The sequence below is a fragment of the Lycium ferocissimum genome, chromosome 5 (assembly GCF_029784015.1).
Source record: "Lycium ferocissimum isolate CSIRO_LF1 chromosome 5, AGI_CSIRO_Lferr_CH_V1, whole genome shotgun sequence".
In the NCBI taxonomy this organism is placed as follows: domain Eukaryota; kingdom Viridiplantae; phylum Streptophyta; class Magnoliopsida; order Solanales; family Solanaceae; genus Lycium; species Lycium ferocissimum.
The window spans coordinates 25,193,033-25,206,303 of NC_081346.1; the positions used below are offsets into that span (position 1 = coordinate 25,193,033).

Genomic DNA, 13,271 nt, shown 5'->3' on the forward strand with positions numbered 1-13,271 from the left:
CCTCAAAAACTTAAAAAGAAAAAAGAAATAGTTACAATGTATTTGGCTAAGATTAAACACTGTCAAATTAACTTATAGATACTTTTTAGTTTATTTACTTATTTGATAAACACTGAAGATACTTATAAATCGAGTGCTTATAATAAAAAAAAATAACAAGTTGGTCATTTCTAACTTATGATTTTATAGCTTATAAATATTTTTTCTTTGATCAAACTTTTTCTTTTTTCCCTAATATCTTTTGTACTCTTCTAAAAATAACTTTAATTATTATCTCTCAATTTTATTTCTATCTTCAAATCACTATTTATTTAAATACGACTACTTTCAAATTCATAGTTTTTTTAAATACCTTTTAGGATATTTCAATTATTTTAATAGAAAAAAAATATTTATTAGTAACACTTTTTAACCACACACGCTAATTACTAATTATGAGTTTCAGTACTTCTACTCTTAACACATAATTACTTATTTAGCTCAGCATCTAAATATATTTTTCTAACACTTTATACTACTTTTAATTAGCTAATTCAAGCAAGCTTTATATTTTTCTTTTGTACAAGTGGGCAGTGCCTTCTTTCTCCTCACCCTGTCCACATTCCTTTTTATCTCTCTGTCTAAACTAAGCTTTTACTGTCATTTGCAAACAAACAGCAGTAAATATAGAAAAGTACACATTACAGTATTTAGCTCCCCCATAGTAAAGAATGAAACTTTATCTTCCAAAAAAGCAAAAAGGCTATACAAGTAGGATTTGTGTCTTTATTGAAGTCATGGGTCTCACTATTCTGGCTTATGAAAAACTTACCATCAATTGCACCATTTTACACCAGTAGCATTTTCAATAAAGCAAAGTGGACCCCTTTAATATCCTTCTCCTTTGGATATAATATACTAATATTCATATGTTCCTATCATTTGGACCTTTTCTTCACTATTCTACAGTCCAGTTACAAAATATGACCTGCTTAGACTCACAGTCAAGACCCCCATCTTGTTTTCTTGCCTGAAAAAGGTAAAAAATTTCAAAGTTCTGCCATTTTCATGAATAATTTAGTCAAATTTGCATTTCAAGATTCTAAAATGGGTATGTTAATTTTGATGTCAAGTGACAATATTTGAATCTTGCCAGTTTATACACATGTTTCCAATTTTTCTGCTATTTTCATGAATAATAGAGTCAAATTCATGGAATTTTTTTTTTTCTTGAATTTGCATTTCAATGGGTATGTTTATTTTGATGTAAAGTGACAAAATTTTGAATCTTGCCAGTTTTTGTCATACGTATGTTTACAATTTTACTCATGAATTCATGTGTCATAATTGAGTATGAGAACAGAGAGATTAATGTAAGATGTAATAATGCAATTAAATCATGATTTCCAGCTTTTTGCCTTTCTTGTCATCTTGAATTTTCCAGATTTGTGAATTTAGGGGTACATTAAGGTCATTTTATTTTTTAAGTGTGATTTTTTTTTCAGTGTAAATATAGTGTGGGAAAGTTGAGCAACTAAGAAAGCCCCTTTCTATTACTGTGTAGATAAGTGTTTGGCATTTTTTCTTTGTATTTGCAATGCCATTTTATCTTGCCTATACCTGAATTGGTACCTATTTCTTGCTTGGTGCTGGTGGTGTATCTATGTATTAATTTTGATAATTTCTAAGGTGTCAAAATCAGTCATTATTGGCATTTTCTTGAATTGCAGAATTTGTCTAATATATTTGCAGAGCATTGTTGGTCCTATGCGGTGTCTGATAACTTTCCAAGCCCTTTTCAAGTAGTCTAATTTTCATATCCTTTGAATCTATGGCATTATTATGTATAATATTTTGAAGAGGGGAGAGATGGTCAAAACTAAGAGACAGTCTTTTTTCATCGAACTCCCTTGGTTTGTAGTCATGAATGGTTCATTATAATCCCTCTACGGATATGCATATTTCTTTGTCTTTTTCATTTATCATCAAATGTACACCGTTCTATTTAAGAGGTTAGATACATTTATATGAGGTGAATGTAAAAAAATGACACCTATTTCTGGAAACAGGTGTTACTGGATATTTAAGGTATGAAAATTTGATCTTCTTTATAAGCTTCTTTCAAGTCCTTTTATCATCTTCACTTGATATATCTTTGTCCTGATCAACTCTAAATTCTACAGACAGTCTAAAGAAGAATAGCGTGAAGTTATACCTGAAACATTTACAATGAGTAACAGCTTGTTGCATACCCATTATGCGAGTGGCGGAATCCCATCCGAGATTGCTGAGAATTTAAAAGATTTTTTCCCGGAGGATGGCGATTTGAGTTATGAAGAAGTTCTTTTGCAACAGGTATTACGGAATGATATGAATGTTTCTGTTCCTAATACAACAGTTAACAGTATTTCTGTTGACAGTTGGATTGTTATCTTGCAGGAAACTGTTTACTTGTCATTTCAAGCAAATGGGAAAAACAAGAATATGAGCTCTGAATATGGCCAAACCAGTAGTGGGCATCAGTTATCAGCACAAAAGGGTGATTCTTCTCAAAACCGTGAATCACAATTGGCTCTGGACGAAGCTTTAGCTAGATCATTGCAGTTAGGGGATGACTTTGAGGATTTCTGTAGAGATGAGCTTAGCTCTACTGTGGCTGGTAATTTCATAAGAACTTTTATTTATTCAGTAGATTTCTTGGTTATACAGATTTTGTCTCTTCTTTGGCTTAAGGTACAAGTCGCATGGGATTACGTTCTTTTTTTCCAACCACAGATGTTCTTCTCTGTGGTCAAACAAGATGTTAGTCATCTTGTTCTAACCGGTCCGAAAGTATAACCAATACCAATGATATATAGATGCCAAGATGTTAAACTTTGCCGAAATAAAGTTTTTGTTATGCTGATCTTTAGAATGGACGAAAGGCTAGTAGCTTGCAATCTAACAACTTAAATACAAAGGACAAGGAACTCACTGAATGAACATAAATATTGAGATAGTGAAGAACATGAAATGTACTAGAAGTTGCCGAAAGAATTGTTCCCCACCCCCCGCCCCCCGCGTATATTAGTGTTATAAACTGTTCATACCAAATGCAGTTGATTAACTTTGTGATTCAAAGCGTGCTAGTATTTGTCATTTTATTGATGTACAACATAGCAATTCTGTCTGTGTTTGTCATTTTTTGGGAAATTTGGGCTTAAGTCCTGAATGGTATGATGTAAAACGTAAAGCAGTGTTGTCAAAGGCGCGCTGAAGCCCTGAATGGTATGATGTAAAATGTAAAGCAGTGTTGTCAAAGTTGCGCTTAAGCCCTGAAGCGAGGCGAAAACATGTTGAGTGCCTCGCCTCGCTTTATGTGCGCTTCAGTGTCGTCATCAAAGCTCTAAGGCATAGTTTTCCTTGCCAATGAGTGTAATCCTGAAGATGTGACACTAAACAATGGATATTCACTTTATTATAATTGTTTTAATGTCTTTGTCCATATACTTATCCAAAAAAAAAATTGTAGTCCATATATTTATTATTCATTTTTTTGATTATTAGTCCTGGACTACACATACATATTTGTATGTTTTCTCCATTTGCGCCTTTTTTCAATAAAGCTTATGCTTTATTTGTGCTTTTCGCTTTTGATAACACTGATTAGAAGTTGCAAAAAGTGGAAATAATCATTATGTTTATAGAAGCAAGTGATCTGGAGTAGGAGTGTAAGTAGAGAATGATTTATTATCACAATGGACACAAGTTGTTTCCACTATTTGGTATAAAATGATTTCTTCCCAAGAAAACATTTTTGTGGAAAACATTTTTTATCAGGCTATATAGGGTATCATTGTTCTTCAGTCTTCTAAATCCATTTCAAAAAAGTGACTCAATACTTTAGAGCGTTTGATAGGTGTGTGCACGTCAGTATACTTTAGCCACAAGCTAGATTGTACAATTTTGTGGGTGAATAGAAGAGTATGAGTTTTCTATTTTGGAAATGTTATTGAATGTCCACGTTACTCATAGCCAAGTAACCTCCATATATCTGCAGGCATCAGGGAATCCCCTCCTAGAGAATCACCTCCGGTCAGGGTATGGGGCAACTTTTTAGTTCTCTACTGGTCTTTTATGCTTAATAAGTTTGTATGCAAGGGTTAACGCAGGTTTCTATTATTAAGTGCAGGCTGAGAATCCAAACACGAGGAGACAAGATGATGTTGATCCAGATAGTATGACCTATGAGGTTAGACTGATGCACTTGTTTTTATTAAGCTTGAAATATTTAATATTGAGTGCAAGGACCTTAGTTTACACACCATGTTATTTACACAGATTGCTCTTGCTTTTCTTTCTTTTGCCATCGTGTGAATTTGCTTTTATGCTTTTCCAATTGTCTTCTTCCATTTTTGGTAGGAATTGCAATCTTTAGGAGAAGCTGTTGGCCAGCAGAGCAGAGGGCTTTCACAAGACCTCATACGCCGTTTACCAACTTTCAAATACAAGACTGGATTCTTCTCAAAGAAAAAGAAAATGGGAGAGTAGGAACAACTGCCCTTTGTGATATTATTTTTTCTGTCCTGCCTATCTCTTTTGAGTTGGTATTTTAAAAAAGTGAACATGTGAACTGTTGTCACTGCCCTCACTAACATTATTTTGACATTTTCCTGTGGCGGATAGCTCACGATTAAAATAAAGCTTGCAAACTGCTGTCACTGGCCTCACGAATTTTATCGTGTTTTTGATTTTCTGGTCTCCTTATTTTTATGAATTAAAAAGTAAAACTCTCGACATAAGTTGTTCTTCAATCCTGCTCCACCATCCACTGTTCATACATTGCTGACAGCTAAAACAGTTGTCAGTTAGTTTTCTTAAGCAGCCCATTTGACAATACTTTGGATAGGCTTTCTTTTGAATAGGTTTCCTGGAAAACAAGATTGTAAAAGTTGATCCAGTAAAAAACTTCATTTTCATTTTAGAGAAAAGTGCACGAATAAACCCTTCAAACAAGTTGAGAAAAGATTGGATCATCTAACTATGTTGGTCACTGCAATTTCATTTTCTGCAGGTGTGTTATATGTTATGCTGCATACAGAAGCGGAGATATGTTGACCACTTTACCTTGTGCACACATGTTTCATTCAGAATGTATTAACCGCTGGCTAAAAGAAAGAAAGGTGAGAAACCATATCCTCATACTTAAAGATCATGTCCCCTTCAATGTTTTCTGTTTCATTTTTTCTTCTCCAATGGTCTAGTAAGAACATATGATAAAAACATCAAAGAGAAGCAAAGTTTTGAAATTGCTTTGATCCTAGTATCCTGTTATGAGTGATTGCATCGTGCCAATTTTTGTGTAGATATGGATCCTGGTGACTAAGACAGTGATCAAACTCTATTTAACTTTTATAGTTCTTAATCTTGCCTTTTGGCTTTCCTTCTAAAGCACACTTGTAGATTTCTGAACAAACGAATAGTATTATCATCTTTTAATCAAGGGCAAAGGTGCAAATATACCCCTTAACTTTGCGATTTAGATGTATATATCCTCTTACAAAAGTGGTATATATATCTCCAAGTTAGTTACAAATGGTGCAAATATACCCTACCATTATAAAATGGTGCAAATATACTTTCTGGAGTTTTTTTTTAAAAATCATTTAGGTTATTTTTTAATTAAAAAAATGACACGTGAATTTGAAAAAAAGTCTACCCGTTTTTTTTTTTTTTTTTTGAGTAGACATACTTTTCTAAAGTCACATAGTAATTTTTTTTTCCTGATAGGCGGGTCTGGTTCGTTTAAAAAAATGGGTAGACTTATTTTTTTTAAAGTCACGGAGATATTTTTTTAAACGAACCATACCCGATACACCAGAAAAAAAATTACCATGGCTTTAGAAAAATGTCTACTTAAAAAAAATAGGTAGACGTTTTTAAAGTCACGTGGCATTTTTTTTAATTAAAAAATAATCTAAATGATTTTTTTTTTAAACTTGTCAGCGCAAAGGGTATATTTGCACCATTTTGTAACGGCAGGGGTATATATACACCACTTTTGTTACGAGGGGTATATCTGCTCTAAATCACAAAGTTGAGGGGTATATTTGCACCTTTGCCCTTTAATCAATTAAATGCAAAATTTATAGCATAACCTCCCTGTATAGGAAATAAAGGTGAGAGATTCTTGCACAATTTACATAACATGGTAAAAATTACCTCTTTTGAAGTTTCAAGATTCAGCGTGTTATCCTTTTTAGCTTAATACTAATCTCAGTGTATGTGTCACAGAACTGCCCACTCTGTTATGAAGAGGTGAAAGATGAATGACTTTGCAAATGCAACATCCCATGGAAAGGATAAAGCCTTGGACCTGCCTTCAAATTCGCTATATTTTTAAACATGTAGAGAGAAGTAGCCCCGTTAAAAGACATATTTGGTATGTAAATAGCATCTCCCAATATTTGACATTCTGAACGTATCCTGCGTTCATATGCATTATGGCTTTTCTTCTTCTTCTTAATGAAATGTGATTGGGAAACTTATGGACTTTACGTTTGCTGGTGAGACCATTTAACCGAAAAATATGTATGGTCCTTACGCTCGTGATATCAGCTAGATATTGACTTTTGATTTGAAAGAGACCAATTTGCAAGCGCAATATCTATCGTCTTTCCTGCACATTTAGCGTGACTATTAATTTGGGATGTCATTGCTTTAATATTTATAGTTTTCTATCCTGAAAGTTACCACAGTTTTTATTAGCACTCCCTTGCCATTTTCTCTAAATTTGTTACTTTCCGAACTGCAATCAGCACTTTTAAAGGCTAATGAAGTTCTTTGTTTTGACCCCCAAAAGGAAATGAGTATGGAGCGTCTAAAGATGAATTCACCTTGATAACAAGAAATGAAATTATGTGAGAAATTATGAGAAATGTTCAGCCTAATAAGATGAATTAAACTATTAGATTCAGCTAGATGTACAGCTTACAGAAATATCCTTTGGAGTCCATTTGAATCATCATTAATTTCACTTTAACGTGCTTTAATACTCCATCTGTTCCAATTTATGTATAAGTTATGTCTACCTTCTTTTTTAGTTTGTTCCAAGAAATTATCATACCAAGAAATTATCATACTTCTTTTATTCCCTTTTACTTATCCAGTATTTACTACTGATTAACTTTTTTATTTGTCAAATTTCGCAAATTAAGAGATTTTTACCCTTCTCGTTAAGTAACCGTTTTCCAAATTAATTGGAGCCACTGTAGTTTGTTTAAAGTACCATTAATAAGTACATTTTAGTAAAATATAGATTAGTTTTTTTAAAGAGCATGCAAAATGCAAACTTTACAATTATACACTTAATGAGATAATTTATGATCACGAAACGTCTATGACTCGATTTAGACCATAAGTTTTAAAAGTCTTCAGTTCTTTCTTAAACTTCATATTCAGTCAAACACCGCCATATAAATTGGAACGGAGCATGTGTATATTTCACCCGAGGTGACCAAAATAGGCTCCTAAAATACAACTAGTATATCCATTTTCATTTAATTACCTAACGTAACAAGATTTTTTACAAATAACAATTTAGGAAAAAGATGGAGGGGATACACACACACACTCTCTCTCTCTCTCTCCTCTCACTGCCATCACTAGCAAACCGGCCGGCCACCACCATCTCCCTTCCTTCTCTATCTACTTTTTTCCCTCACTTAAAGCCTAGTTCGTATTATCTCCAATGGATTTGATTTTTCGTGAAAAAGAAAAATAAAAAAGACAGACGTAACGGAAGCAATAGCTCCAACAAAAAATTGATTTGGGCAGATTAGCTATGGTGAAACTCTCCTTTTTTTTTCTTTTTTTTTTTTTTTTTGGTTTGCGTTGTTATATATGGTGGAAGGAATGGTGGTTTTTGATCGGTATGGTGATCTATTGGTGATTCAGTGATGGAATAATTATATATTAAGGGTATGTTATTTAATTTGTCTGTTAGGTGTGCATGTTACTGGTTGTGGAATGAGTGTATGTCTGGTGTATGTGAAATGTATGTTGATGTATGTGGAGTGTATTTCGGGTTTATATTACTGTATTTCATATGTAACAATGAAAATACAAATGACATGCAGAATAGTTGTATGTTGTATGTATATTATGTGTATGTTTTGTGTGTGCCACAGCCCACATGTATCATTATTATACATATGTGATACACATGACAAACATACAAAATACATATAGGAACAAAAAAGGTGTGAAATTCATGTGAGAGAACTCCGACGAAAAATAAAAGCAACAGAAAAAGTCATGAGAGAAAAATCCGGCAAAAAAGAGAAATTTAGGTGAAGAAAATGTAATGAACCGCTAGGTTGTTTCGAGACTAGGACTCTTTTTTCCTAAAATATTCTTCACGTAGTTTTAAAATGGTACTTTTGACTTGTGAGTATGGGTGGCATGGTTCCCGAGGCAATCGGGTGAGTATCGAAGAAGAAACTCAAATTTAAAAGCCTTAAGTTAAAGTGATGGAAACGTTTTACCAAAGTCAACATCAGAGGTTAGCGAACTCGAATTTGAGTTTTGACAAATTCTTTAGGTCCGAAAGGTGATTTATGACTTAGTCGAGAGGTTTGAATGAGTTCTAAAGGGCACGGGTGCGTTTCGGACACTTCGTGGAGATTTTAGTTGACCAAGGTCAACATCAGGTCAAGACGATCCCAGATCGGTGTGTTGAGCGTTCCAGCATTCTGTAACGTGTTTTATAATCGCAATGCATATTTGGTTTGTGTCCGGAAGATCCAGATGAGTTTCGGGTGCTAATTCGAAGTTTGGAAGACACTAGTTTTTTTTTTTTTTTGTGTCTGGTGCATGAATTTATCCTTCACGTTGGCAGGGGTGGGCCGCGTTCGCCAAGGGTTAGGGTTCGCGGAGGCATCGCGTTCGGGGGCTAGGGCTCGCTTTCACGAAGGAGGGTTTGGGGAGGCGTCGCTTCTCCATTGCAGAGGGCTCGGGGCACCTTGTCTCGTTCACGAGGCCTCTTCGCATTCACGAAGAAGGAGCTGTAGCTGGGCAGATTTAATTTCCAAATCAATGGGACATTTGATATTTCATTTTTGGGTGATTTTGATGGCTATCAACTTGATTTTAAAGAGGATTTTAAAGAGGAATAAGATACTAAACTTCCTAATGCTATTTCCCCATGATTGTAGCCATATATGAGCTTTTATTTTATGATTTGGGTCGGTATAAATAGGTTTTGAGCCCTAATATTAAGAAAAGGCAAATTGATGATTTGGCGATCCAATTGTGGATGAAGTTGGCTAATTTTCTGGATATAGGACACTTGGGTAATGGATAAAATGATTTTACAATAAAATTCCAGTTTTGTGCTTAGTGGCTCGGATTTGACTTTTGGGTTGACTTTTGTGGCCCACGTTATTACTATAGCAATATGGGTGTCTATGGATTTGTATTATGTACATCGCGTATTTGATAGACTGGGAGTGTTCCGAAGCACTTAAGAATGGGAAAGCTCTATTGTGATTTGTTTGTTTGGCTTCGAGGTAAGTTAAAAGACTTTTCTAGACTCCATTTGGGGGACGTTTTCGATAACTAGTTAATGAAAAGGGTTTAGGGCGAAAGAGGGGTCTCGTATCCTGTGATGGACGCTCATACGGGTACCGTTGCCATGTTCTACGTACTAGTGTAATTGTGTAATTATAGTTTGTAATCCAAGAATGCTAAAGAGTGTGGGCATTAGCTGATAGTTACTTGACTTGATTTGATTGTTTATGTGCATGTATCACTCCATTAAACTCGTATACTTATGATAATTCAGCTATTTGTGTAATTCTGCGCGGTACATGATTATAATTGAATTGCATTTGATATTCATGCTCATGTGATCATCCATATTCATACATGATGATGGTACATACAGTTATAGCTTGATACGATCGTTTTAGATCGAATTTGGTTTGGAGTGATGTTATTTAGCCGAAAGAGGCTGGTCGTCGATGGAAATGGTTCCGACAGATTTGTGCACGGAAAATAGTTCTGGGGAATATGGACCTCACGAGTCCTCCATGCGTCACGACTCTCGTACAGTCCCATGGAGCTCCGTGTATATACCGGTTGTATATGGCATATTGCATTGCACAATATTTTTGCCTAGCTGATTATGTGATTATCTCATTATTTGATCATCTAGCACTATTTGGTACCTGATTTATCCTCTACCCTGTTAATTGAACGGTTGCGAGTTAAGGTAAACCGGTTAATGCTAAAATAAGAATTTTTCTAAACAACTTCGCCACTACTTCATCATTGTCGTTCTATGAGATTTATAGAGTACACATGCTTCCTGTACTCATACTACATGTGTTGCACTCTTTGTGGTGCAGATTCTGCTTCGACCATGAGTGGGTCCCATCTGTCTGAGTCCAAGGCAATGACTTCTGGAGATTGTGGTGAGCTTCCTCGCTGATCCACATCGCCATTCTCTCTCTATTCCTTTTATGTATTTTTGTATTTTCATATTTTCTCCAGATAGTGTATTGGTCATTTTAGACTCGTGGCTTTTGTACACATGCATCAGCCTTGGGTGGTACTTTGTTATTTCCTCCCTCGTTTATCAGTAAAAGACTTGATTTTGGATATTACTGCGTTATCACTTACTTTCCGTTAAATCAACTTAAGAAATTGGCAAAATCAGTTGTTGTTGGTTCTTTTACTGGGTGGGGGTAGGTTCCTTCACGACTATTGAAAATTGGGTCATGACAGAAAAGACGAACAAAATTGATTTTCTGGCAAAGCTTCCCGGTGGAGTAACAACGCTATTAAAGAGAGCACACTTTATTTTCTTAATTATATTCTCAACACACACCCTCATGTGCAGGCCTAATTCTTTTTTTACGAGTCATGCACGAGATTTTCTTTCTTTGCTAATGGGTGGCGGTGAGATTCGATCTCGGGGCCTCTGTCTGCTCTGATACTATATTCATGTGTGTGATCATCATCTAACAGCTTGCGCGGTCATCAGAGTAACAGTGGTGGCCGGCGACGGAGCAAAGACGAATAGGGTTTGTTTGAAAGAGAAGACAAAATCCCTCGTTTTGTGAGATTTTATCGAAGTTTGTATATATTTTTTTAAAAACAAAAGGTTGTAATATTTTGAAAATGGAATAGTATTATTAATTATGATAACTAGAATCCTATTTTAGCATATCTAGAAAACTATCCCTAATTTCAATTATGAGTTGTAGTAACTAGTAAGTTATACTCCCTCTATCCCAATTTATGTGATACAATTTCTTTTTTAGATTGTACCAAAAAGAATGATACATTTTTATTTAGAAATAACTTATCTTAAAACTTCCTTTTTTACCCTTAATGAAATTATTTAAGCCACACAAATATATATGGCTTGTTTTAGATCACAAGTTTCAAAAATCTTATTTTTTTTTAAACTCTGTGCTTCGTCAAACTATATCACATAAATTGGGACGGGGAGTATTTGTATTCAGATGGTCGGCAAGTTGTCTCAATTTAATATGTTTTAATTTTTTTCAAGGACGGAGAAATAAGGGGAGAATAAACAAAGAAGATCGTGAACGAAGTGGTTCACGTGTTTTAATATTAATTTCTGTTTCTAAGTTGTAATTCTTATATTATATTCACAACATGTGCCAATTAATCAGTTGTCTCTATTTAATATATCCAAAGTCTTTTCAACTAATAAAGTAAACAGGGGAATAAGTAAAATGAAAGGTAAACGACGTGACTCACGTGTTTTGAATATTAATTTCTGTTACAAAGTTGTAGTTATAGTTTATAGTCGTAACATGGCCAGCTTGTCTCAATTAAATGTAAATATAAAGAAAAATAGTAATAATTGATTGCTAGAGTAGGTTGAAAGGTTCCATAATAGGATTGGACCCTAAGAGCCTGTTTGGAAAGCCACCTGGTAATTGAAATTGGTGTGATTACTACCCTAGTAATTACACAGTCTAGTAATTACACAAGATGTGTAATTACCACGACTCGTTTGTTTGTCCACAATATAATTCTGATTGCAATTACAAGCGTCTTTGTTTGGTTGCACATGTGTAATTACAGTAGTTTAATTTAAAAAATAAAATTTAATTATAAAATTTAAAATTCATATTTTAAAAATATGTAATATAAATGATATTAAATTATTTATTTAATAATACATTGTTTCTTGAAAATAAGTTAATTAATAATCATATATTTGTAACTAATATTGTAAAAAATAATTGATATATAATGTCAAATTAATAATATTTTAATTGATTATAAAACTTAAAAGCATACCTTTTTTGTGAGAACATCATGAGATTGGATGTTTGACAAAAAAAGAATATTTATAAATATAATGCCATAACATTATTCAAATGTTTGATACCCATTGATTATGTTGTAAAAAAAATAAGCAAGCAATGTGAAATAACAAGTCAATAGTACTAAAGCAAATATTTTTAAAATAAAAAATATAACCTAAATTCAAAATCCAAAAGAAAAAAATTTACCATAATTGTCATGACCAACCCCAGGACGGGCCGCTTAATAATGGCCGAAATTGGCGCCCGTCACACCTATTAACGACAAGAGATACAAATAACTTATACATACGAAGCGTATGTCATTAAACTGAAGCCGCCACAAATATATATATATATATACGGATCGTAGTTTACTCTCGTGCTATATGATACATATATCAAGATCAGGCGATCGGGTCTCGGTCAAATCACATATAAGCGTATATATCGTATAAAGCCGTCAGAAGTTATCATAATATATGGACGCCCGAACCACAAACTAGTTACCGCACACACTGCATAATAATTACCCACAACCCACGCATATATGTCACGAATATAAGAGTTATAATAATCATATGACGGGACGGGACCCCCTTATACATGCCTCAATATACATATAAATACACAAGTGTACGTACCTACGTATATAGGCCGAGAAGCAAGGGAGCGCCCTCGATAGCAGTAACGGATATCCTAGGCCGGTGACGGATCGCCAGAACGGCGTGCCTGGTATCAAGGGGCATAAACGCAACCCCGAAGAAAATTCGGTACGGAATATGTACCGAGCATGTAAAGCATGTGGATACGGAAACGTAGATCACAACCGAAATCGGGAATTACGTATATTCGGTATAATCACCGCGTAAAATCAACCGACTTGCCTTTGAAACACATATCATGCATGTTAATATCATGTCATCATATCATCGTATCATCATGTATACATACGTACTCCGGCCC

The 13,271-nt window shown here is 34.4% G+C and overlaps 1 protein-coding gene across 4 annotated transcripts; it reads left to right on the forward strand.

Annotated features, from left to right (window-relative positions):
* The first annotated feature begins 824 nt into the window (after positions 1 to 824).
* On the forward strand, positions 825 to 6,502 carry LOC132056590 (E3 ubiquitin-protein ligase BIG BROTHER-like). Of its 4 annotated transcripts, none has more exons than XM_059448867.1 (8): positions 825 to 1,018; positions 2,167 to 2,334; positions 2,419 to 2,638; positions 4,019 to 4,059; positions 4,151 to 4,210; positions 4,381 to 4,505; positions 5,033 to 5,141; positions 6,239 to 6,502. In XM_059448867.1, exons 2-8 carry the CDS (start codon positions 2,209 to 2,211, stop codon positions 6,278 to 6,280), a joined length of 723 nt encoding a protein of 240 aa, XP_059304850.1. In that variant the 5' UTR covers positions 825 to 1,018; positions 2,167 to 2,208; the 3' UTR covers positions 6,281 to 6,502. The 4 variants fall into 4 exon arrangements, with proteins under 4 accessions (XP_059304850.1, XP_059304849.1, XP_059304848.1 ...); XM_059448866.1 differs by having other exon boundaries at positions 826 to 1,090; positions 2,163 to 2,334; XM_059448865.1 differs by having other exon boundaries at positions 830 to 1,018; positions 2,163 to 2,334.
* Positions 6,503 to 13,271: the final 6,769 nt, after the last annotated feature.

Excerpts from the sequence above, each read along its gene's own strand:
- LOC132056590 (XM_059448867.1), top strand. The coding sequence starts at position 2,209 with ATGAGTAACAGCTTGTTGCATACCCATTATGCGAGTGGCGGAATCCCA. Across the intron at positions 4,506-5,032 it reads AAGAAAAAGAAAATGGGAGA|GTGTGTTATATGTTATGCTG; the intron begins GTAGGAACAACT and ends CATTTTCTGCAG. Across the intron at positions 5,142-6,238 it reads GCTGGCTAAAAGAAAGAAAG|TGTATGTGTCACAGAACTGC; the intron begins GTGAGAAACCAT and ends TACTAATCTCAG.